This window comes from Knufia obscura, assembly GCF_036327395.1.
Source record: "Knufia obscura strain CCFEE 5817 isolate CBS 148926 chromosome Unknown scaffold_18, whole genome shotgun sequence".
In the NCBI taxonomy this organism is placed as follows: Eukaryota; Fungi; Ascomycota; class Eurotiomycetes; order Chaetothyriales; family Trichomeriaceae; genus Knufia; species Knufia obscura.
Window position 1 is genome coordinate 78,525 of NW_027042704.1, and position 24,665 is coordinate 103,189.

The 24,665-nt window shown below is 51.6% G+C and overlaps 10 protein-coding genes across 10 annotated transcripts; 3 read left to right on the forward strand and 7 right to left on the reverse strand.

Annotated features, from left to right (window-relative positions):
• Positions 1–531: 531 nt before the first annotated feature.
• MCX1 (ATP-binding protein) lies at positions 532–3,904 on the reverse strand (the record flags this gene model as incomplete). The annotated part of the gene is made up of 3 exons (XM_064878876.1): positions 532–2,397; positions 2,906–3,558; positions 3,607–3,904. The coding sequence occupies 3 exons, from the start codon at positions 3,902–3,904 to the stop codon at positions 532–534; spliced, it is 2,817 nt and encodes a 938-aa protein (XP_064725277.1).
• A 706-nt stretch (positions 3,905–4,610) lies between these two features.
• On the forward strand, positions 4,611–5,453 carry PMZ80_010488 (uncharacterized protein; the record flags this gene model as incomplete). Its single annotated transcript, XM_064878877.1, has 1 exon — positions 4,611–5,453. One exon carries the CDS (start codon positions 4,611–4,613, stop codon positions 5,451–5,453), a length of 843 nt encoding a protein of 280 aa, XP_064725278.1.
• A 1,474-nt stretch (positions 5,454–6,927) lies between these two features.
• PMZ80_010489 (uncharacterized protein) lies at positions 6,928–8,723 on the reverse strand (the record flags this gene model as incomplete). The annotated part of the gene is made up of 2 exons (XM_064878878.1): positions 6,928–8,273; positions 8,321–8,723. The coding sequence occupies 2 exons, from the start codon at positions 8,721–8,723 to the stop codon at positions 6,928–6,930; spliced, it is 1,749 nt and encodes a 582-aa protein (XP_064725279.1).
• A 3,400-nt stretch (positions 8,724–12,123) lies between these two features.
• PMZ80_010490 (uncharacterized protein) lies at positions 12,124–12,997 on the reverse strand (the record flags this gene model as incomplete). Its single annotated transcript, XM_064878879.1, has 3 exons — positions 12,124–12,307; positions 12,362–12,651; positions 12,716–12,997. 3 exons carry the CDS (start codon positions 12,995–12,997, stop codon positions 12,124–12,126), a joined length of 756 nt encoding a protein of 251 aa, XP_064725280.1.
• Positions 12,998–13,751: 754 nt separating this feature from the next.
• On the forward strand, positions 13,752–16,982 carry PMZ80_010491 (uncharacterized protein; the record flags this gene model as incomplete). Its single annotated transcript, XM_064878880.1, has 1 exon — positions 13,752–16,982. One exon carries the CDS (start codon positions 13,752–13,754, stop codon positions 16,980–16,982), a length of 3,231 nt encoding a protein of 1,076 aa, XP_064725281.1.
• Positions 16,983–17,792: 810 nt separating this feature from the next.
• Positions 17,793–19,508, reverse strand: PMZ80_010492 (uncharacterized protein; the record flags this gene model as incomplete). Its single annotated transcript, XM_064878881.1, has 1 exon — positions 17,793–19,508. One exon carries the CDS (start codon positions 19,506–19,508, stop codon positions 17,793–17,795), a length of 1,716 nt encoding a protein of 571 aa, XP_064725282.1.
• Positions 19,509–19,841: 333 nt separating this feature from the next.
• Positions 19,842–20,318, forward strand: PMZ80_010493 (uncharacterized protein; the record flags this gene model as incomplete). The annotated part of the gene is made up of 1 exon (XM_064878882.1): positions 19,842–20,318. The coding sequence occupies one exon, from the start codon at positions 19,842–19,844 to the stop codon at positions 20,316–20,318; it is 477 nt and encodes a 158-aa protein (XP_064725283.1).
• A 130-nt stretch (positions 20,319–20,448) lies between these two features.
• On the reverse strand, positions 20,449–21,402 carry BNA6 (nicotinate-nucleotide diphosphorylase (carboxylating); the record flags this gene model as incomplete). The annotated part of the gene is made up of 1 exon (XM_064878883.1): positions 20,449–21,402. One exon carries the CDS (start codon positions 21,400–21,402, stop codon positions 20,449–20,451), a length of 954 nt encoding a protein of 317 aa, XP_064725284.1.
• Positions 21,403–21,637: 235 nt separating this feature from the next.
• Positions 21,638–23,247, reverse strand: ATF1 (Alcohol acetyltransferase; the record flags this gene model as incomplete). The annotated part of the gene is made up of 2 exons (XM_064878884.1): positions 21,638–23,151; positions 23,211–23,247. The coding sequence occupies 2 exons, from the start codon at positions 23,245–23,247 to the stop codon at positions 21,638–21,640; spliced, it is 1,551 nt and encodes a 516-aa protein (XP_064725285.1).
• Positions 23,248–23,694: 447 nt separating this feature from the next.
• PMZ80_010496 (uncharacterized protein) lies at positions 23,695–24,567 on the reverse strand (the record flags this gene model as incomplete). The annotated part of the gene is made up of 1 exon (XM_064878885.1): positions 23,695–24,567. The coding sequence occupies one exon, from the start codon at positions 24,565–24,567 to the stop codon at positions 23,695–23,697; it is 873 nt and encodes a 290-aa protein (XP_064725286.1).
• Between the last annotated feature and the right edge of the window lie 98 nt (positions 24,568–24,665).

The following is a 24,665-nucleotide window of genomic DNA, read 5'->3' on the forward strand; positions in this document are numbered from 1 at the left end:
ACTTGTCTTAGAATGTGGCAGACATGCATCCGGAGAGCAGAGATGACAGGACTTATATATGCACATACTGAGAGGGTTGCCTGCAACATGCAGAATGTGTGGGAAGCTTCTGCAGCCATCTAATGTGCTCATCAGTGCAGTTCAACTTTGGTTCCGGAAGTGATCAAAGATTAGGGAGATTGTAAGGTGGTAGTGAACCGAACATTGCAAGAACAACCCGATCACCCACTTATCACTCAAATATAAGTGTTTCCCATCACTTCATTCTCGCATCGCCGTGACATGAGTTGTTCACCACGAGTTCCGGTAGTGTGCTAGACATGACAACCTTCTTCTGGTGTGCATGTTGCGCAGTTTCAGGCTAAACTGAAGAGATAATCAAGGACCCAGAAACATGCTGTTGTTTTTGGCACGGTATCAGGTGCACAGGCTCATCGTATATTGGCTCAAAACAAGGAACAAGTGGCGGATGAAAACTTGCTCATTCAAGGAATGTCTGGTACGCCAAGCTGTAGTGGATGGATCAGAACCTCAACCGCTGCTACCAGCCGCAACACCACTTCTGCTGCGCCAATCTTCGAAACTCGTGCTAGATGTGTCTGGATTATCGCCTTTCTGCTGTTTCGCCTTCTGCTTGTCCTCCCATTCACCTTCTTCTTGAGCGATGAGAGCATGAAAACGACCACCTTGACCACGACCGAGGTATATGGCACCCTCCTCGCGCTTCGCGACTTTCTCAGTCACTAGGACGTACTTGACGCTACTGCCAGGTGCCTCAAACATGGCGTCGCCGAGAATAGTTTCCATCTCTGTCCTCAGAGCACGAGCACCAGTACCCATTGAAAGAGCGTTGGACGCCACGACATGCAGTGCTGGAGTCGTAAAACGTAATTCAATGCCGGATAGTGAGAAAAGAGTGACATACTGTGATATCAGTGAGGAGCGTGGTTCTGTCAAGATCCGTAAAAGCATCGCGTGGGTCAGCGGCGCTAGTGCTGCAGCAGTAGGTATCCGACCAACAAATTCTGGAATGAAGCCGAATGATTGTAAATCTGCAGGAGTGACCAGGTCGAGAGGGTTAAAATACTGAGGTTCGACAGTGCCATCTATAGAACTCTCGGGCGTTGGTGCAGGCGTGAAGAATGGCAAATGTTTCTTGTACAGCGTCTCTTCCTCAGAGCCAGGCAAAAGTGGTATTGGCTTGTTCGTGGTTGACTTTTGGTCGCGCGATGCGCTTTGAAAAAAGCTTGACGTGGACCGTACCGTTGCACCAAAGCCGATGCTGCCCTTGGACAGCCGATCCATAATGTGCTTCTGCAAGCCGACAAAGGCGCCTGAGCAGATGAAGAGAATATTATCTGTCCTCACGTTGTAGACCTCGCCTTTTGTAGGCGCAGGAGCTCCAGTGCCACTTAGTGGGCTATTAGTTGGGTATGTCTGAGATTGACCACCAGCTCGTGGCGCATTCCGTTCTGGCTTAGCTTGTACCTGCACAGTTGTGCCTTCGATGATTTTGAGCAGCGCCTGTTGCACACCTTCTCCGGAAACATCCTTTCCGTGGCTCACTTTTGCCGTGGCTATCTTGTCGACCTCATCAAGACATATGATACCTCTTTCCGCCCTTTCAACATCATAGTTTGCAGCTGCAAGCAATCTATGCACACAAGCTTCGGCGTCTTCGCCGATGTAGCCTGCTTGTGTGAAGGGTGTGCAGTCGGACATGGAGAAAGGAACCTCCAGGACCCTAGCCAGAGTCTTCGCCATGAGTGTCTTGCCAACACCAGATGGTCCAAGCAATAGTATGTTCGACTTCTCCAGTGTCATGGGCGTGGTGTCCACGAGAGGCGAGGTGCCTATTCTCGCAACATAGCCTGTCGCTGGACCTCCCATGCGGATTGTCGGCTGCTGTCCCGGAAACTCGCTTTCGACAGGATGCCTTTCACGACGATCTCTTTGGGCAGCCAACTCTTCTTCCTCTTCTTCGCGCCGCTGTAGCTCTTGTATACGTTGGTAGTGGTTGAAGACAGCGACGCTCAGGATCTTCTTGGCCCGTTCTTGCCCCACCACAAACTGGTCCAGGTGCTGTTTGAGCATCTTTGGTGTCAGTCGAGGTACGCCATAGACGTGTGCGCCTCCAAGAGGACCAGAAGTCGGTAGACCAGGCTCATAGCTGCCGGTGAAGGGCTGGTTTGCAAAGTCCGACCTACGGAAGTGAGTATCTGAATATCGTCTTTGCCCCGTCTTCAGACATCTCCTGCTGATGGCGATGTATGTCGATCGAAGCTGCGAAGACCTCATCGCACTGGTGGTACGTTCCTCCAGAGCTGGGCACAGGAAGCTGGGGATCGACCCCGACCGGACTCGACGCATGGCTATAACCAGTTGAGCATATTTGGGCTGTCCCGGTCGACACGTTGCGGATATGAATGACCTGCTCTAGTGATCTGATGATATTATAGATGTCTGCTTAAACAGTGAATTAGAACAGGTTGTGAGTATGACGAGCGCGCAGTCACAGCTATCGATTCACCGCATGCGGGGATTGTCTAACGCCGATAAGCTTATCGTTTGCCGCTAGCTAGCCGGCGGAGAGCGATTCCTCGGCGCACCCAGAACAGTTCCACCGGCCCTGTAGAGGTGTGAGCTTCGAGTCGTCGATGTTGCACCAGGGCGTTACAGAATGTAGAGACGGACGAAAACATCTGGAAGAAGCTGCATCTTGTCGGTGAACAAATTTCCATTGACATTGATGTGCAAGAATAGTTGATTTTTGTACAAGAAGCTCAGAAGGCCAGCAAACCCTGTGAGAGGAGTGGTATCATAAATCATCAATATAGACATAAGGTTACAATGGTTACTGCCTCCTCTGCCAATAATCATGCTTCCTCACTTCGTTCCTGCAAACTCTCATCCTGTACGCAAGCCCAGGGACAGGAATACCATTGTCTGGACTTAGCGTTCGCCATCGTGCTTTGCCCAGCAGCCAGTCCGTAAGCGTGATAACTTTGCTCGTCTTGTCAAATCCTCCAGCTTCGTCTGCATGCTCAATGGTATGATTCGCAATTCTCCCTTCAGCATCAAAGGAGAAGACGAACAGGCCACTGAAGGAATTCGATCCTGCATCTTTGCCAAACAGTGGTCTGTCACCACCAAGTAATGTGCTTAGACCTCTGTTGATTCCTCCGTTGTCAACAGCACTTGAGCGTGCAGCTGCATCGTTTCCATTTCCGTTTCTCTTGGGCTCGGTCTTCCACTTGACAACCAGTTTCTCCTCTCCTAACCCGTCGCAATGTTCTTCCACGGATGGCGCAGTGATGAAGCCCGATCGCACGATCTTCTCGCTCAATATCGTGAGCTTGACGTTGCCAACAACCGGCACACAACCCCATGCGACCGGTGCTGTCATCAGCGCTGCTCTGTATGGCATCCTGCCCTTCACAACGGGCAGATGTGGATGTGTAGAGGGAAACAAGTGGAGGGAGACGTGGGGAGACACGATCTCATGCGGTAGTTGTGTAGTCAAAATATCTGGTAGAAGGGGAGAGAGCTTCCGCAATGCTGTTTCCGTTAGTGTCTGTATCCAAGGCCTCTTTTATAATGGCATACTTTGTCCGAGCTTCAGTGTCCGCTCGTCAGGCGGCTCGTGATCACCTCCGGACGATGGCCCGCCATTACTGCCTTCTAAACGAACAGACGAACCGTGGTCAAGGTCCGACCGCGATCCAGGTGCAGCGTGCACCGGGATGGCTGCTGTGAACCATAATTCTGAGAATGGCTCTGAGCGGACCTGAGCAAGACCACGCACGGGGAGATTGGTGAGGCTAGGATTCGGCCGAGTGAAGATGCGAAGAAGTCTCTTCCATCGTGAGAGCGCAGCCGGCGAAGTTGTCGAAACAATCCGCATTTGCGCTGCTATCAATCAGGTTTCTTTCGCATGCTTGTAAGCAGAAGTCTGATCAATGAGATGGGCAAAAACAAGGCTTCCGGCAATGAAACAAGATGGGTGATTGATTGCACTTCCTGGTTTGAGGGAAAAGTTTCCGCGCTGTGGCGCCGATCTTCACTGACGTAGCTGTCGGTGGCAGAAACGGGAAGGAGGAAGCGACGACGAGAATTTCTGACTCCTTTCTCTATCTGCATCTACAACGAACAACATTCATTGATCTACTGACCTAGGTATGGTTTCGGCCCTGGTAATAGGCCTTTTCCATCAAGCGTGTACTGACTTGAGCTTTCGCTGTTGGACGTCCGTTCATAGCGCCAGTATACACTCGAGGGTTTAATCAACAACAGCTGCAAGTCTGAAGCCGTCTACATATGTGTAAGCCGTCTACCAATGCACTACCATGACTGGGCTGGCGTCGACGGGGCACGACGTCGGTCCCTCTCACAAGAAGACCCATGCAATGTAATGCACTGCACGTTGCATCTAAGCAGTAAGTGAAATCCCGGTGCCCTCCAGCGTGCTTCAAACACAATGCTCCCTCGACGATGACCTCACATTGACTTCAACACGTGCCACGGCTCGAACATGCTGCTCAGCTCTACCAAAACAAACAACAACATCCCACTGCCCGCTGTACCACCACGACTAACCCAAGCATCTCATCATGGCCTCCTCATGGGTCCCAACAGCTCCTCAAGATACACGAGTCCTTGACCTTCAAACAGTGAAGCCCTGGCCAGGTAAACCCTGGCCGCAACAACGACAACCCCCACCACAACCAATCCCGCCATTTCGTAAACCACGATCGGGAGCCTGGACCGACGCAATCGCCAAAGCTGCCAAAATCCTTTCTCTGAACCCCAAACGCGTACGTCCAAACTACAATGCAAAGAGTGGAAAACTGCCCGTACGATATGATGAGCCAGATTCAAGCTTTGTCCTCGCTGAGCTCGTCAGAAAAGTCCACAGTATGCAGCAGCGACCCCTGCCCGATCGCAGAGACAATTCGCTCGTCGAACGCACGCTTCTCGAACTCCTGCATGCCGTCGTAGACGACGGTTGCAAGGAGAAATGCGGTATGAATGTGCCTACGCTGTACAAGGCGGGAACCGAAAAGGAGGATTTAAAGATCATCCGTGCCGCTATAGTTTCTATCGAAGAGCCAGCTCTATGTAACAATGCGATGGTTGCCGCGCAAGTGCGGAAATGCAAGTTCGATGCTGAGAGGGTGGAAGATGGATCGCCGCAGAAGAAACTCAATGGGGGGCCTTGGAGTGCGTCACAACATCGAGACGACGAGATGACCGGTGCCATCCAGCCTTCTCCCCAACGTAAGCGGGACCCGCTTGACTTCGGCAACAGAATCGAGCAGGCACTTCTGAAGATGGACAAATGGGCGGATGCATGGTTGTCAGGCGCAATGCCGCAGACTGATCTGGCATGGGATTCGTTCGAGTTTTGTCTCTGTATGCCGGATGTCCTTGAGGATGGAGAAATTAAGGAATGAAGAAGTGGGAGGAATATAGCTTAGCATGCACATTGAAAATACGGCGTAGGATCAGTTAGTACGTTTTTGGTCTGATGGGCATGAATGATTCACAATCTTACTGTCTCCACGCGGAATATCAAGCTGGCCGCTCACGTCAATACTGGGGGGCACGCCAGTACCGTACAAAGGGAGATTACCAGAGAGACGTCAGTCGGTATATTAACGTCGGTTCACGAATTTGCGGAACGTCTGTAAGTATCCAATCTCGCATCTAGGGAGTACGCCAGTCCATGACCTTGTTGCTTGTGCGGCCACGTTGATATTCCGCGCGGAGACAGTATTGATTGACAGGATTCGACCATCGATGATATTCTCCCACACCCACTGAGAACGTAGCTCGGGTACTCCATACTCCAGGGCTGCGCCCGTTGGCTTTCGATGCGATGCATTGATGGACTCGGAAAATAAGTGACTTGCGCGAGCTCCACGCGGAAATTCAAGCTGACCGCTTGCCTCAGTTCCGGGGGCACGCCAGCATCCTCTAGAGAACTAACTAGAGAAACATTAATCGACATATTAAGGCGAGTTTGCGAACCTGCGGGACATCTGTTAGACTTCCATCATATCTCTGGGGCGCACGCCAATCGTGATTACTTATGCTTACACGCCTTGACGAGGCCACGTTAATATTCCGAGCGGAGCGCGAGATACCGGGGTGCAAGCTCCTTGAACCTCATGCGGACGTCCGTTTTCAGACAGACAACATGTAGCACGCGTAATGGCAACACTTTTGATGTCTTTGCTATATCATATATATATTGGCCAGCTTAGAGCTGGTAGCTATTTCAGATGCATAGACCCTCTCCCACGATCGTCTGCCAACGTTATAGCCAGCCATCGCAACTAACTGTGTGTATCCAAGACGTCCCCGCCAGATACCCAACCTCAAAGACCACTAGCAGCGCACTGCCGTACCGGACCTGCTTCTTTGAAATATGACACAAGGAAATTGAAGGAGGGTATATCAACATGAAGATGATCCAAGCCTATAAATCCGATCTCATCCGACTACTACCACTCCAAAACGTCGGGCTTGGAAATCATCGGAAGTCCCAGCAACATTCAGTGCCGCCACAACCATGTGATGTGCGGCCGGAACGCCTCGCCTTGCCCACAAACTCCCCAGCTCAAAAAACCAACGAACATAGAAAAGATGTCCCAAAGGACGGTGTGTGTTGAGAAGCTATCTTGCCTTGCACAGAAATCAAGCTCGGAGCTTGCATTGGCTGCAAGAGTGCCCAGAGTACGCGTTTATAATGACTCAGACCATCGTCGATGTCCGAACCGTGATGGGCACGGATGATTTGATTTGAGTTGATGCCCAAAGCTGATGAACGCATTGCGGTGTGGCGGGCCGCATGATATCAAGCCATTTCGGTCACTGTTGGTTATGGCAATCTAAAAGTAGACAGGGTGTCTGAGTAGCAAGGTTTCATGGCAGACGACCTTGGCCGTATGGTAGCTGCGGGACTCTCGAGTACTTCCCAGTGGCTCGCCTGTACATGGTAGGATTCTTGACACTTAGTAGCTCATCGAAGCTGTCACTGTCGCTTCCCTCCCCATCCTCACTGCCGTTGTCGGCTTCGATAGTGTCAGTTCCTGAAGCGAGTGGATAGCCGTTGCCAAACTGTTCTACGCCAGTGGCTTTAGCTTGTCGTGAAGAAGGCGTGAGTTGTGGCCGAGCGCCATCCTTGAGAACAGTGTTTCGCTCTTCTGAAGACCGAGAGTACCCACGTTTCTGGGCAGTGGGAGAGGCGAGGTTGTAGAGACCACCTTCTGGCCTGACGGGCGGTGTCGGGTTGGTAATCAACTCTATTGATGGGAGTCTCGGCGGCGGAGCGGCAGGTGCTGGTGAGATGGGAGCATAGCTAGTTCGAGGCATCGGAGGTCCCATGGTAATGTTCCGTGGAGGCATATATGGTGGCCGATAGGATTGGTTAGACATCTCCTCTGGCTCTGCAACGTAATGTGCAGATCCACCGGGTAGATCATAATGGCTCGGCCGTCGATACTGGTTCGAATGGTAGGCAGTGGTGGGGCTAGGCATCGTGGGTTGAGCATATGATGGCTGTCTAGACGGGCCGTAACTTTGGCTGTCCATTGAGGGTCTGCGTGAGTCGAGTGGACCAGGCTGACCATAGTAGCCTTGACTTTCGATACTGCCAACACGATCATGGCTTTGGGCACGAATATCTCGCTGCTCCTCTTCCTTCTTGCCCATCTTGGTCTCGCCTTTTCGCTGCCGGACTTCCCTGCGTATCCTGACACGACATCCCTGCTTGGCAACGATCTGGCTTAGTTCGGTACTCTGCCCGAGGCCAGGGAACTTCTTTGCGCTGTAAACTTGGAATGGTTCGGAGTATACGAAAGTCATGTTGATCATCATCTCCTGGTCGTTCGGGGGAGTTTCTTGTCCTGAACCTTCAACAGGGTTAGGAATTACCCGTCCCATGTCAAAATCTTCTCTCCGTTTGGTCTGCTCGAATAGGTGAAACTTGATCCGATACCATCCTTCGTGTCTGACTGAGAGGTCCGGAAAAATGAAGTACGCAGCAGTGCTTGGCTGAGTGAGATATGCCGCTCCCGCGCAAGTAACACCTGTCAGCACTGGGCAGTGACTGGTGTTGTACATCGTGCCCTTTGCGACAGGCCGGGAATGCTCTAAACTAGCAAAGAGCATGAAAGTGGCCTCGTAGAAGGCAGTGATATCGTTGTCCCCTTCCAGAACACGAAGCCTGACTACAGGTGGTGGATCAACAGGACGACGATCAGCAGATGCTGCCAGACGTTAGCCACCGTAAACTGTGCCAGGATAATCTACTTACATCGTGGTCCACTGCCGCAAGCACGAGCGCGCTGTGGGCCTTGAGCGACCTCAAGATCGTAGGTCAGCCGCCGGTTGCCGGAAGTTGTCCGGTGGTGAAGCCACCGTCGTTCATGTTCGACGGTCTGCATGACGAAGGTCTTTCTGTTGATCGTATATTCTTTCAACACACGACCATCAAAGACAATATCGGTATCTGCGGGTAGCTGGTCCGGAGGAGGGGGGTTGACTCCGCGTCCTTCCTTCAGCAACTGCAGATCTTGCAGAGAAGGCAGCTGCTCGTCGTTGGCACCTTCAGCTAGTCGCGGTGCAATGAGCGGAGGTTCGTAAGGCCTAGGAACATGTTTTTTAGCATATGCTCGAAGTTGGCTCTGCTCTCGAGTCTCATATCGGTGCGACGACATGTCGATTACAATGATATCAATAGCCAGCTACAGCAGAGTAGAAATGCAAAACAGTCTTTTGGAAAGATGCAGAACTGGGTATGAGAACGAAGAGCGCACGGTCTTAACATCCTCTGGGACCGATCGACCATGGCAATGCAGGAAGTGGTTTCTCCAGGAACGTAAACATGCTCCTTCTGGTACCGCGCATGCCTTCGTTGTGACGATTGCGATCCAAGGTTGAAAGAGGCAGGAGCTGGGGTGCGCTAAGGGTAGTATTCCCAAAGCATAAATCGCGACCCAGACGCAAAAGAGCCTCAAAGTCATAAATGCACATGCTGAACAACTCACCTTTACGAGATCCAAGAAACTTTTCCAGCAACAGTTCTGCTCGAGACCTTACTGAGAAAGGAAGCAAAGTCCACAGTAATCCAGAAGACAATTCCAGGACAGAGTTGGTAATGATGTCAATCCGGCAACCAGAATAATCCTGTCTACCAGCGAGAATTTGAGGTCGGTCCCAAAGGTGTACTGCTACCGTTGACACCGTTGTCTGCACGCTCTTCCAGGCTTTTCGTGCGGGAGATCCAATGACCACGAACGTTATTTGACGAAATAACACGAATGAGCACAACACGAATCGAAATGCACTTTTCCGCAAACGTTTTGACTCTCCTACTATTGCGCTGTATCGATAATCGCCTGGGATCGTAGTGTTTCCGGTCGAAAATTGTCCTAGGTATACGGGACCTCTGCGCAGTGGATTGTTGTTTCGAAGTCGACAAACGATCCTGAAGTTGCCGGGCAAATTAATGATTGGTTCGGAAAAGACGAGCACGACCAGATATTCAACTTGACGCGATGGAGTGGTAGAAGCCGCAGGTATTGTTGACGGTAGGCGACTGAGGGAGAGGTAGGAGAGGGAGTCGTAAGGTTGAAAAGTCTGGAGCTGAAAGTGAGGGCAGTGGATAGATAGAGGAGCAGCGCAGGACGATGCGAGCCAGGAGGAGAGAAGCGAGCAACGACTCTTGGGAAGTTCCTGGCACCGCCGCACAACGCCCGAGAAGGCCCACCGAAAACTGCGACATGGTTGGCACACGGATAGCTTGGGTCTGAGTGGACTAAGTGGGAGTGGCTGCATGACTCGCTTCAGTAGCACCATGATCTAGGCAGATTCTGGCGTTAGTGCTGTCTTTCGCGTACGTACCGAAGCTGCAATGCCAGGCAAATGGTCAGCTTTACGCGACAGACGAACGCTACTGTGGCATGGGGATCACTGGCGGCTGCTGGTCTCAATATTTTGTGGTCCCGTTAAGGTACCCGAATCTTGCTTCGAACTTTCCACTCTCAGAAATGCACTTTTGGACCAACACATGTTCACGAAGTTAGGGTTTCTGACAGGTGGTATGATCCGATGTTCGGCTTCGCCCGTGGTCTGAGTACGCCAGGGAGTGATCAAGGATCATGAACTCCTCTCTTTGCAGCATTGCCTACCTACACAATGAATGTCGACTACACTGTACGAGTAGCGTACATCACCAGAAAGCAACGGCTTCAAGGGGAATTTGTCATTGGAAGACTTGTGGCTTTTTAGATTGTGATCAGACCACCAGACAGAACTGTTCACCTTTAGACCTTGCTTAGATTTTACTCCGCACTCTTAGACCCGGATCATCTTGCCATTCACGATATTATGGTTCTGAAAATTCCTTGGTATGCTCGAGGTCATGCAGCATCTGTCAACCACGTTGATGCACACACCATCCTCGTACCCTGCGCTGCTCACGTGTACTTGGACGCAATTTCTGCGGATACTGTGAAATGATGGTTTTAGCTTTTTTAACGTTCATCTCAAGAAAAGCCGTTTGTCGCAGATGAGGGACTCCCCAAGCTCATCTGGAAGCTAACGAACTGAAAACGTTCGCCATCAGCTAGGTAGCTTTATGCACGATGTCTGAGCGCGACCTGTTGTCATCCAAGATGCTGTGCTCTAACCTTGGAGGCCTTCTCAAGCATGGACCAACAGTTTTTGAGTAGCGATCAACTCGACAAACACGAAAAGCTACATTAGAGATGGTTGTTAGTTGTTACCAAGGTCAAATCAGATGAAAGATTCTTCTCATCGCGATGGCAAGTCACAAACATGGTCGACCTCATTGAAGCTGAAGGCATTAACTTCCATTACACCCCCCGAAGCCGGTGAATCTGAGATCACAAGTGCTAATGTTGTTCTAGTAACCACCACCAATCCTTTGTGGTCTTTGCCGAAGTTTACATGTTGTTGCCATCCAGGTTGTTAATATAATGTTCCGCAAAGAACGTTGGAGAACACGGATCTTCCCAGCTACCATAGCTGTGTTAGCGGCACCTTGTTTTTGAGTTACAAGGCTGACAATCTGCGCGTTGGAGCTTCGAGGGCCCGCGTACAAGCTCGAGGACTCGGTATCGCAAGAAGCTTTTGCCTCCCGGATGCAAGCAGCCGTGGATGACTTCCAATGGGCTTTCAAAGCACAGCTTCGTCATGTCTACCACTCCCTCCTTGAGACAAGCAGTGGTAAAATCTGTCTTCATCTGCAGCATGGATGATCGTCCGTGGCTCTTTTCGATATCTTCCAGAAATCGCACGCTTGTCGTCTGTTACACAAGGGTGGACCAAAGAGATCATGATTGGAGTCCGGCGCGCAAGCTGACAGATGCTGCAGTTATGCGATCGACCCCAACTGTGTTACGTGTCAGCAAATTGTTGCCGAATTTGCATACGTGCTACGTGAATGCCCATCGTGCCATCACAAAGACTCAGCATACCCGGATGAGGATGATCACATGCTGCGCTTTCATGACCACTCTTCCATAGCTAGAAAGCGGGTGTCTCCGTATCAGAGAGGCTTATACATGGTATGAGGCCGCACATTGTTGGCATCCCATCACACCAAGGTCGTATATCGACAGAGGCTAGTCGATCGCACGCAATAACCTGATGCGCGCAAAATGACATCCGAGGCTACGCTGAAGAGCGTCGTTGAGAGCCTGCTTGAGGACGCGCTGTATGGTATGTTGTGGTCGTGACATCTGCATGTCTTAAAAGGACATCTTTCCAAACGTACATGTGCTCACCATGATAGGCTTGGTGGCTCTCATACTGGTCACGACAACGTACGGCTCGTTGTGGATACACACTTATGGCAGTTCCAGCACCTTCTGGTTATGGCCAGTGTTTTCCGTACTAATTTACACGCCGCTGCGACCAGGCGTTCATGTCTACAGCTTGATGTTCAATTCACATGTGCTGTTGACTCTCAGATGCATGAAAGTTACCCAAGTGGCGGGGCAAATTCCGGCGCTTGCTCCGTGGAAGGAAACAACGGCTTTAGAATGCTTGTATTGTGTCAGGATATGGCAGGTGCCCTCAGGCATTATCTGCCTATACACAACGTCCGCCATCAACCTCCAGAGAAATTCCTGTGATGAACGAGCCTTCATCCCCAGACAGATACAAGCAAGCATTGGCAATGTCTTGGGGTGTGCTCGACCTTCCTAGGGGAACAGTGGCGACAAACCCAGCTCTGTTGGCCTCGTTATCATCCTTGCCAAGGAATTTCGAGCTCCTGCAAAAGTCAGATATCAACAGTGCCTTTGTGGGGAAGGAAGTGCAAACTTACAGGCCTGTTCCAGAAGCGAACACAGGGCAGACAGAATTGAATCGGATGCCCTTCGGACCATATTCCACGGCCATAGTCTTGGTAGCGTTGATCACCGCGGCCTTTGAAGCATTATACCAAGCTAGTCCGGGCCGTGGCCGGATACCAGCGGTTGAGGCGATGTTGACGAAAGAGCCTTTGATACCTTCCTTCAAGAAATATGGCAGGATGACATTGGTCGAGAGGTAGATGGATCTGACGTTGACGTTGAACACTAAATCGAAGTCTTGGTCGGTCACGGTTTCGGTGGGCTGGAGAAACCTAAGTCAGCATCATCGGAAGCAACCAGAGGCTCTGCACACCATTCGGTCTCACCTTGTTTGCGTAAGTCGTGCCGGCGTTGTTTATTACCACATCCAGCCTTCCATAGGATTCGAGTGTCTGCTTGAGCACCTTCTCCCAGTCGTCTCTTTTTGTGACATCTGCTCGTACAAAAGTGGCGCCGATCTCTTTAGCAACAGCAGAGCCTGTGTCCTCGCTCAGATCGGTGATGACAACAGAGCCGCCCTCTGTTTGAAAGGTTGTCGCAATCCCTTTTCCAAACCCGCTAGCCCCTCCTGTCACGATTGCGACTTTTCCCTTCATACGATCAGGCATGTTGTTGGATTACTGTTTGGCAAAGGGTAGTCCCGGTTCAAGGTATACAATATTATAGTTGTTTGACTACTGTCGAAGCTCAATTGGACAAGGGTGGTCGAGATGTGATGCTTATATCTCTCCTCTTGAAGTGCCTAGGTCTCGAGCTACCCGAGGTCACGGAACAGCGAGCGGCAGACACGGACTTGGTGCGCATCTTGCTTGGACTGCCTTCGTCGGTGCAACTCCGCGTTCTTAGCTGCTGTGACCAATTGCAGGTAACAGCTTCATTGCTCTTGCCTTTGGTGAAGCTCAATCTCGTGGAACAACTGTGCGGGGGACTTCCGTCCGAGTCTTGACCGTGGTTGCGCTAACACTCCCCTCACCTTTCCCCTTTCTGGATGATCACGACCACAGATAAGTTTGTTAATTATTAATGATTCGTCCTGTTCTGCTCGCTGCAATCTATGTGATGCTGGAATCAGTGGACTTACTGAGATGACCACTAAGCATTTAGGATGATTCTCGGAGTATGAGGACGTGACGCCTTGACAAAGGACATCAACCTGATCGATCATAGCACGTGACCACGTGAAGCAAGTGCAATCAAACGCGTGAGAGGAAGTCTCCACACGAGCACAACCCTGAATCTTCCATTGTACTCACAAAGAGTAAACACGATGCTATTCTTGGGCGCAGCATCTAGTCCAATACGGCGTTTTGCAGGACGCAGTTGCTCTTGATATGCGAAGTAGGAAGTAGCTCTGCTGCACTGATGCCGTTCAAATTCTGTCAACTGTGCGAACTCTTAGATGAACTGCAGCGACAGAAATATCAACAGCGCGCAACATACTCCAAGCAGGATGATCCAAGTCATCGCACTGTTGCAGCTTGGTATAACAAGTACAACGACGAGATCAGCAGGGCCGGACCTTCAGCTGTAGCTTTTCTCTCAGCGCTCTTGCCTGAGCGAAGGCCCGATCGCACATACAATCTCCAGCCGAAGCGCCTAAGTCAGATATTCGGGCGAGTACTCGGAGTCGGTGCCAGCCGGCTTCGACTTCTGCAGTCATGGGAGGAGCCTGGAGGACCAGACTTTCCGACCTGCGTCGAGAGAGTCATGGCTGAAAGCGAGTTTCCACACCCGACCGCTACCAATGAAGTTACTCTTGAGGAGATCGACAATGCCTTGACTCAGATAGCTGCGAACACACTATCTTCATCCCCAGCTATCAAGGCTCAGGCGAACGGCAAGGCGCCTTGTGACATCCTGGCACCTATCATCCGCAGACTCCAAGGTACAGAAGCGAAATGGCTCGCTCGGATGATACTGAAGTCATACTCTTCGGTAGAGATACCGGAGTACGCTGCTCTCTATGGCTTTCACTTCATGCTACCGAAACTCCTCGCGATGCAAAACTCCTTCGAGGCTGTCGTTGAGACACTCGCGCGCCCAACGATCGCTTCTTTGCCTCCTCGTCCATCGAGAGACTATCAGGCCGCATTGATGCCGATCGTCGTCAAGGAAATCACGCCTCAACTTGGAGTGATGATACGCAGGCAGCCTTTTGACAAAGCCAGGAGTATCAAGCACTGTACCAAGACGGCCAGCTCTCGCACAATGAGTGTTGAGCGCAAGTACGACGGGGAGTATTGTCAAATCCACATCGACATTTCCAAAGGTCCGAATTGTATCCAGATCTTCTCCAAAAGTGGCAAGGACTCAACGCAGGATCGCCTTGTCTTGCATTCTGCTATCAATGCCGGATTGAAGCTTGGCAGACCGGAATGCAAGATTAAAGAACGTGCGATACTGGAAGGAGAACTACTTGTGTACTCGATGGTCCACAGAACCATCTTGCCATTCTACCATGTTCGCAAACACGTTCGGCACGGTGGTAGGCGTATTGGTACAGAGGCAGATTCGCCGAAGAAGAGTGGCGAACATGCGATGATCGCTTTCTTCGATGTGCTGATGCTAGACGACAAATTGATGATCAACGAGTCGCACAGCAACAGACGAGCGCATCTAAAAGCACTTGTCACACGTATCGAAGGCACTTCTCAGCTTGTCGAGCGTCAGATTATCGACTTCAAGTCGAGCCGGGCATCAGAGATGCTTCGCGAAGTATTCGGTGTCGCCATCAGAAGAAGGTGGGAAGGCTTCGTGCTGAAAGGTCTGGATGATCCATATTTCTCCTGGAAAGAGGGTATGAGAGGCATCAAGCTGAAGAAGGACTACATTGCAGGACTCGGTGATACTGCTGACTTATGCATTGTCGGCGGCCGCCGCGATCCAAGGGACGAGATTTCGTTGCAATCAGGTCGATTGTCATGGACGAGCTTTTATGTGGCGTGCTTACTCAACAAGGAAGAGGTCCGCAGGTTCGATGCGCGGCCATCGTTCAAGATTGTTGACTGTCTCGGTATCGGCAGCCTATCAAAGCAAGATATAGTTGCATTGAACACAGAAGGAAAGCTCGTCGAACAGAATTTCGCTTCTGATACGCAGTTTATGACAATCAGCCATCCACGGAAGGACCTACCCTTGCCGTCAGAGGTATTTACGAAGCCAATGGTCGTTGAAATCATGGGTGCGGGCTACGAACGTCCGCAGACAGTCGATTATTACACTCTGCGCTTTCCAAGACGAGTCGGCGCAAAAATCAAGCTGCACAGAGACCGTGATGTAGCAGATACCGTCAGCTTCGATGAACTACAAGATATGGCTCAAAAGAGCTTGAAAGAGGATGCTGAGAATGCTTCTCAAGAGGATGCCGAATGGATCGAAAGACTACTAGCTGCTGATCCTGCATCCAAGTATGTCGTGAATAAGTCACAGGGCACTAGCCCTGCAAAGACTTTGCACAGCGCAACCACCGCGAGCCTTACACCCGCCGGAGCACGACGAGCCAGCACGCAGCAATCGCCGTTACTTGTGCGGATCGACTCGGATGAGCTGACACCGGACGAGTTTCAGCATCGATATCCGAGCAGTGCACCGCAGACTCCTAGCAGACGTTCACATTCAACGGTCTCGCCTCTATCCACAGCTCGATCTGCTTCGGTGATAAAGCGCAAATCCGACACTTCTGAAGAAAGTCCAATGACAAGTCCAACGCGCAAGAAGAAGCGCGTGGGATTCCGTGCTATTATCGATGTCTGTGGACCTGAACCAGACCGGGCGTTGTCTGATATCACAGGTACCCATCTGAACACTCGAGGCGCCCTGCCGCCAAGAACGGTTATAAAAAAATCCGACAAAACAGCTACTCAAACCATAAGACCTCCTCGACAGCAGGAATTAAACTTCACAAACGCACCCACGGTTGGCAACATTCCAGCAGCAGCTCAACTACCAACACCACCGTCTACTGCAGAGGCTGCAGAGAAAGGCGTGCAGGTTGCAGAAACTCCAGCCCTTCATGAGAGGCGCTCTGAATCAACCGGGATACAGACTCACGCATCAGCTGCATTTTCTGCGGTTGCTGGCTTTTCTGAAAGGGCTGCAGCTCAGTCTGTTCCGCCTGCCCCTAAGTTCCAGGTTGGAGGTCCAATATACATTACACCATCACTTGCTAAGCACGAGCACCTACTACGATACCTACAAGCCACAGAATTTGACTTCACTTTCTCCAGCAAAAGCTTCATTCGCACTCTGTCTTCTTCATCGCCTCAACAACAACACATAATGCTAATAGACTCTTCGAAATTGGCAGAGGCCACTTCCGACATACAACGGCTTAGTCGGCTGTTCCATGCAAGCAAGCATAGCAAGACTGTTGGTGCTGCAGGACCAAAACCTAATATTCTGATTTTCGATCTACACATTTTAGGCACGGAGTTTGGGAAGTCTGGCTTTGAGATTCACGACTCGACAATGTTTGAGGGATGCGAAAAATATTTTTGTGGCGTTTTGGAACCATTTGGGAGCTCTGATATTGGTCGTCGACGTGGTCTGAGGCCGCGATGGGATTTGAGACTTAGCGAGGCGTTGTTGACTTGACTTGCATAGCAGGAGTCAGGTAATGCATCGTGCGATATACGATAGGGTAGTCCATATCTAGGTACATTTAATTTACGTACAAATTTATTCTCAATCTTGTATGCCGCATATTCCGAGTATAAATCTCTTGAACTTTCGATTTCGTAGCCGTGCCATGGCAAAGATTTAGCATAGAAAGCATGGGGCAATACTCTCAACGATCGTACCAACATCGAATATAAGAACTTCACAAACAACAAGACGCTGGGAAGGAGATACTTGGAAGTCGCACAAGCTACAAGCCCTCTCTACACCAGGTGTGGGAAATACTGACGAGGCACCCAGGGCCCCGAAGCCGAAGGCTGAGCCATCAATCACTGATCGCGCTCTTCTCCGGGCTTTGCCGAATGCCCGCGGCGCCTCAGTGTTCCTGGCAAGCTCGCCCGCGGGCTTGCTGCCTCGTCAGCTTTTTCCACATATAAGGAAAGGTATACTATGTAATTCTTACAATGGCGTCGAGCCACCAGGTGTAGTACAAATTGATAGAGCACCTCGAGAGTCGTGTAGTTTCACCACCAGTGGCGCAGTTGCGGTGTTCTCCGGGCCACTGTGCCTGCCCGGGGCGCCAGGATGATCTGTCGCCTAGGTTCCTTTATACTGTAAAGCTACGTGCCTAGGCTCACCGCACCTAGCGAGCTACCGAGACTCCATAACACATCACAGTACGGCATGAGTGACAAGCCGCTGAAGCCGCTGCCGTGAGAATCACGCTGAATTCCTTGTACAATGTCTACATTCGCACTACAAACAACCACTACAGTATTACAACACCTACCGAAACGCCATCTCCCTCACCAACCCACTCTTAACCCACCCCCTCGCAAACTCCCGCCCACTCCAAACAACAGCACAAACCCACCACACCCGTCCAACCCAAACATCATACCACACTTTCTCCCTCCACCCCATCCTCCGCCTCCCAATCCTCACCAACCTCCACATCACCCCCTCAACCACAACCGCCACCCCGTTCAACAAGAAAAACCTCATCTCCCCCGCAGCCTCACTCCACCGTCCCGCCAACACACCACGCACACTGAACGCATGAACCAACGCCGATGATCCAAACGCGCCGATAACCTTCCCCACATCAGCCGGCTGGTTCGGGCTCTTCCGTAACAATTTTCGCTCAAGCCATTCGCCGGGCCAGACGCCCCAGACTAGGAATAATCGTGCGAACAGCCGATGCCAGCCGAATGACCAGAAGGTGCGCACGGATGTGATCGACCATACACGCGTGGTATATAGCGGCGGGAAGAACGCGAGCGGAGAGGGCGAGAGCGGGTGGAGCATCACGGCGAAGAGACTGTGGCCTAGGCTGAATGCGCTCATGAGGAAAGCGCCGAGAGAGATGGTCAACAATAATTGGATTGGAATGGGTAAGCTGTCGAAGAGTTCTCCCTGGCGCGTGATTTTGTATGCGACTGAGGCGCGTGTTGCTGTCGCGAAGGGGTTGTAGTCGTCCTTTTCGAGGGTGGCGGCGAGGTACCGTGTGTAGATAGTGCTGATGATGTACCACGCGCCCAGCTGGATGGGCAGGACATGCATGAAGATACTGTGGATGCGATTGCCGATTGTGGGGAGCCAGGTTTTGCGAGTATGTCGGACGTCGGCTGTTGTCCAGGTGAAGCCTTGGCCGCGCATGGAGAGTTCGAGTTCTAGGGCCCAGGAGGCACGGTCGAGGAGGGTGGTTGGGTAGGAGGGGTCTGTTTTGGCGGTTTCGTAGACGGGGATTGGTTTGGGTCCTGTGAGGGTTTTGGAGAAGTAGTAGGAGGCTGTTTCGGCTGTTGTTGATTGACTGCGGGGTCCCGTAGGGTTAAGGGTCGATTGTGAAGTGTTCACTGCTGTTGAGGTCGCCCTGGGTGCAGAGGAATCGTCAGAAACGTTGCTTCCGCCGTTTATGGCGTCTGTCTTGGTTCCAGGCTTGACATTTCGAGGCGCGACAGGTGACGTCCCTCTGGACTTGCTCTTTTTGTCGTTGTCCCTCTCAGAATGATGATATGGATCTTTGACGCCGCCACCTGTCCATTCGCGTTGCTGAAGTGCGTCGCCGTTTCCGTGTTCGTAGTTTGGCGTCTCGGGTCTCGCATGATGGAAGTACGTTACTCTTTTCGGGATCTGGCCGAACCACCATGCTGAGATGAATGCATCAAGGACACGGAGACCACCATACAAGCCAACTAGTCCGAGTTGGTAGGTCAAGCCTATACTTTGCGGAACATGGTATACCAGTGGTAGACGGAAGAAGAGAAATCCGGCTACGAGGGCTAGAGTGTTGCGGAGCAATTTGACCACCGTCGTATTGAGACCGGGAGTCTCAACTGGTGGTAAGAATAAGAGAGCCACATAGTATAAGAGAGGCGGAAGGACGGCTGCCTCAACCGTCAGTGGTTTAGTACCCGGGACTGGATGGAGGGATGGTCGTGGTTGGGATGTAGTGAACTGTTCCGAGAACTGTGTCAGCAGAAGTGAAGTGGTGTCGAACATGCTGAGTGAACAAAATGTGCTACTCGTCGTTCAAGACTGCTAAGCGAGCAATCCTACAACCCTCATAGTCCTCCATGCTTGTCACACCTTCGTTTGTTTCGTGAACCGGTCGCATAGTCCGGTGATGACGTCAAGTCCGCTTATCGATAACAACGCCTAGAGGACGGGTTTCCGGACACCGAAGCTTAACCAACTCTAGGCTTCCTCAAGCTCGTCGGTCTGTAATTCAGCGTTAAGCTTGCTTCTTTTGCTGACCAGTAGTGATATTTGTCCCAAGTAACAAACACACCTTCACCAGCAGCGATTCCAGAGCTTTCCTAGATTTCCGCAACAATGTCAACAACGCCCTTCCTCACCGCAGGCCGCATCCTCATCTCCCTCGCCGCCATCAGCAACAGCGTTTCACCCTACCTAGCCGACTTCAACGACACTCACGTCTACAACCCCAACTGGCCACCTCACGCTCGCTTCCACAATGGTCAGACTATGTCCTTAGGACTCGTCCTCGGTCTGACCACGCTATACTTCACTTGGAAACCAGCGTTATCGTCAATGACCTTCACCAAGGCCATGATCAAGGACTCGATGTTCTCTGCTGCGGTTGTCGGAAGCCTGTACTGGATCACTGGCGTTACAGCAGCACTATATCCTGGGGCGAAGTTCCTTGATCCTGAGTTCTTGGGCACCAAGTATGACGCGAAAATTTTGGGGTTTCCAGGTCAGGGACCTGTTTTCACCGCTCATGTGGTGGTCTGTTGGGTTGCGTATGCTTTGGAGGCTCGAAGGCTGGGTGCGCTGAAGGCGGCGTAATCTTACCGATGGTCATGTGTCGAAATTTGGGAACGAGCATGAACTGTTGTCGACTTTTCGGGTCGTTTTGGGAATGTACGGCTAGTAGGGTATCATCACTGGTGCTTGATTTCAGAATCGGAGGCCCCGCCTATGTGGCCGGAACTTCACTCCCATGCTCAATCTTCAACGAGAAATCAACATGCGCCACACCCTGATGCACCGAACTCGTCGAAATAATATCAATATCGTTGCAAATATACCCCCTCACATTCTCCTCCGTCAGCCCACCCGAACTCTCAATCAAAAACTCCCTCTTCCCCCTCCACCTATCCCTCAAGCTCCTCGCAGCAACTTTAATCCCCTCCCCAGTAAAATTATCAAGCATGACAACATCAGCACCCGCCTCAATCGCCTCATCCGCCTCCACCTCCGACTGACACTCAACCTCGACCTTGAGCGCAAACCCCCCTACGCTCTTCGCGGCCTTCACGGCAGCAGTGATGCTGCCCTTCGCCCAGATGTGGTTATCCTTGAGCATGATCATGCTGCTCAGATCATGTCTGTGCCCGTCGATCCCACCAACTAACATCCCGTATTTCTCCACCAGTCTGAATCCAGGTGTTGTCTTTCGCGTACCCGCAAGGATGCCAGTGTACCCGTTCTCCCGCACTAGATCCAGCATCTTCCGCGATTTAGTCGCAACACCACTACATCTCGCAAGCGTGTTCAGCGCAACTCTCTCACCCAGCAATAATTTCCTCGTCGGACCCTTTACAGTCGCGACCTTGATCTTGCCTTTCGAGTCCTTGCTTGTGTCAATGTAATCTCCCTCTTTGGAATGCCATTTAACAGCACAGTCCAACTGTTTGAAGATCTCGTCGACGAATGGGGTACCAGCGAGCACACCAGGGCTCTTGCAGAGGAGCTGTGCTGTGCGGGGTGCGGAACCAACGACAAACCCGCCGTAGTCGAAGGAGGGGGTATCTTCTGCTAGCCAGGCTGTTACGAGGGTGGGCCAGTGGGAGGGGAGGAGGTCCGACAGGCTGCCGTGGTGGGCGGCTTCGGTCGGGAGGGGAATGTTGCTGGTGGCAATGGTAGACATGATTATGTGGGATGCGTCAATGTCAGGGAGTGTTGCTTGTCGGGTCGACCTGGCGAGTGAGTAGGGAGGCTTTGCAGACAACGTTTAAGCTATCATTGCAACTATTAATCGCGTCTATGATACCAGTACTATTATTGTGATGACATGTGATAATACGTACAGATTCCGGCCCGCCTCCGCCGGGTGCGGGGTGCATATCCGAAGATCAGGCGCCGGGACCGGCTGAAGGGCGCCCTTACCGCTCCTCCGCCAGGACCTGAAGATACCTCTTCAGGTCGCGCAGCACATTACGCACGAGGTCACGCTCAGCAGCTTCTGCACTGGTATTTGCATCCCACTCTACACCGATAGCACCAATCTGCCAGCCACTGCAGATAACCAAATCCCCACCCTTCGTGCTGATTGTGTTGAAGTCAAGCGGCTCACCAACAGCATGACCAGGCTGACAGAAAAACATCTTTTCCACTTCCACAATGCCCTCCCCGTCCTTCGGCTTACCATCAAAGCTCATCAGATTGCTCATTTGCCAACTCGCGTCTCGTGCCTCGCCCACTTGCCCTTCCATCCAGCTGTCGAAGTTCGAGACCCAATTGAGTAGGCCGGTCGGCGTATCGTTGAGTGTGGAGGTGTCCTTCGCCATATCGTGGGATGCTTTGCTTACCGGTGCCCAGAACTGGTCATCGATCGTTATGTTATCTCGTTCGCCGCTCTTGTGGTCGATGTCGTACTGGGTGTAGCTTGCGCTCGCGAAAACACCCATGACATTGTCGGAGATGCCGGCTGCCTTACGGAGATTGAAGGACGTTGCTGAGATGAGGTTCGTCTTTTCTGCGAAATGTGGGTAGCTCATCGGTAAGTGGCGGCTCATGCATCGGGCAATGAGCTCATTGAGGAGAGAAGTCAATTTCGCGTCGTGCTTCCTGCATGCAGCGAGAATGGAAGTAAGTGTCCCGTTGTGGATGCTGAGGACCTCGACGGCGGTTTTCACAGGTGGAACGGACCCGGCTTCGCCCACGAACATCTTTGTGCCTGTCCACGTCCCTGAATCAGCGCCACTTACAATTGGCTTGAGCCCGAGAGCTCTGCTGAGGAAAGAGGGTAGGTATAGGCCGAGAGCTGGAGCCAGGAGATACTTGAGGCTGATCGGTAGGTGTGGGAGACCCACAAGCTGACTCTCTGATGTCTCGAAAATCGTGCTACTTGAGGTTGTTTCTGCTCGTAGGGATCGATCCAATCCTTGAAGCAGAGTCTTGTGGAAGGCAACGCCAGACATGCCGTCAGCAAGGTAGTGCGCATATGTGAACGAGATGAATACTCTGTTTGATGCAGCGGAATGTCGTAATGGCAAAACATCTGTGCGCCACCCAGGTAGAGTATCGACTGTGTCAAAGAAAGTGAGCTTGCTATCGTTGCAGAGGCCCTCGAATACACGTGCAAGCAAAGCATCTTCGGAGGCCCGCTCCAGATTGCTCCTCACTACATCTTCTGATACTTCGAGAAGGTTGAAATGCTGTCGCAAGTCGACATGACTAGCTCGTGCATAGACATCATCGTTCTTGTTGTTTTTCTTGAGAACAACGGACAAGAAGGGATATTGCTTCAGGCATTCTGTCAGAGCAGGTATGTACGTCTCGACACGTGCAAGGTCCGCTTCATTCGAGTTGGATGGGAAGTCATAGATGCCAGCAACGATGACATTGTTGTAGAGCTTGCGAAAGTGCCTGACGATCGTCCTTCTCTCCGCTGGTGCTGTTGGTGGTTGGTGATTAGTGATCAGGCTTCGGGCTCGTGGAAAAAAGGGCCCTTACTAGGAGTCCGTACGGGTTTCCACGTCAATGCTTCCATGCTGAGTGTCACTACGATGGCGACATAGTCATAGACGACATACTTAGCGATACGCCTTTTTATTTGAGGCGTGCCTGCATGACCAAGCAGGACCCATCCAGGAGCGTGAGTGAGATTGGAAGGATTTCGGGTCGCGCATTACCGACGCTAATGCAGTAGGCGAGGCAGCAAGGCAGCAAGTACGCCTTGCCAATATGTACTCCGTAAGCTCACTAGAGCTGTTGCGCGTGCATGGTTGAGGTCTTGAAAAATCATGCTCCGCTACCGAAAAGGTCTGCCACGCACAGAGCATGAGCCTTTGCTGTGATACCATAAAGCCGGAGACCTGCAGCCCGCAAAAATGAACATTAGTGACCTCCACATCGTGCTCGAGGTTCCTGAGCGTCGGTCCTGACAGCTTGCTTTGGTTGGGTTCTATGCTGTCGGTGTGGAACAGTATAACCTGAACTACATCTCTTTGATCAGCCATGCTATGCCGATACCAGCCTCCTGTAAGCGTGTCAGATCGTTGCGAACACCTGGCGAATATTCTTCCCTGCCAGGTAGGGAAACGTCGAGCCAATTCACCAGGTGGCCGCTGGGGTTTGAATCATCTCTCAGGTCCGCAATGGATAGAAGCAATTGCGCAGCAGAAAGTCGTGGCGCGTCTTTCGCAGGTCGCAGATCCGCCATTGCTAGAACCTCGATACCAGCAAGCAAAGCGTTGACACATTGGTGGAATGCCTGTAGGCCACCTTCGAAGCATAACAGCTTGTCACCTGTCTCGCCTGATAGAATGCCGTCGGATACCCAGCAGTCTTCCCCAAATTTGGTGGGCGTACCGTTCTCATTGTACAACACGACAAATGTTCTCAGGTGCTCAGATCCTGTCCACTTAGCTGAATTCAAGGCTTCAAGAGACTGACCGACAATATTTGCGATCGTGCAGGCAGCTACTTCGGGCCTCCTTGAAATATGATCTTGCACAAGCCAGTTCGCGTCGTGCTCGACACATGTAAATCCGTACTCGATCAGTAAATCACCTCCTAAGTGACGCGACAAGGCTTTCTGGGCAAAAGGGATTTTTGCCTCGTCAAATGCAGTACCAGAGTCGCCAACCACTTGCACAAGCCTTGATGCAGGATGTTGAGGTTCGATTTCTTCGTAAATTGTGCGACGAAGGTTAGCCAGGTCCAGATTGCACCTGTCATCACCTCTGACACCGACGAAAATTCGACTGTTAATTCGAAGTGCTTGCCCCGAGGCGTTACCGGCCACTAATCGTGCGTATGCGTTTCTGAGAGCCTGCACAAGAGAGTCTGAGTCTCCTTCGTCCGACATCTTCTAGGTGGCCATGCTAGGACCGAACACAAAAGCGCTACGGAGCCAGCGTTGTTCGACTAGCGAGGGGTCATGCCTGTAGGTACCCAGATTCGTTG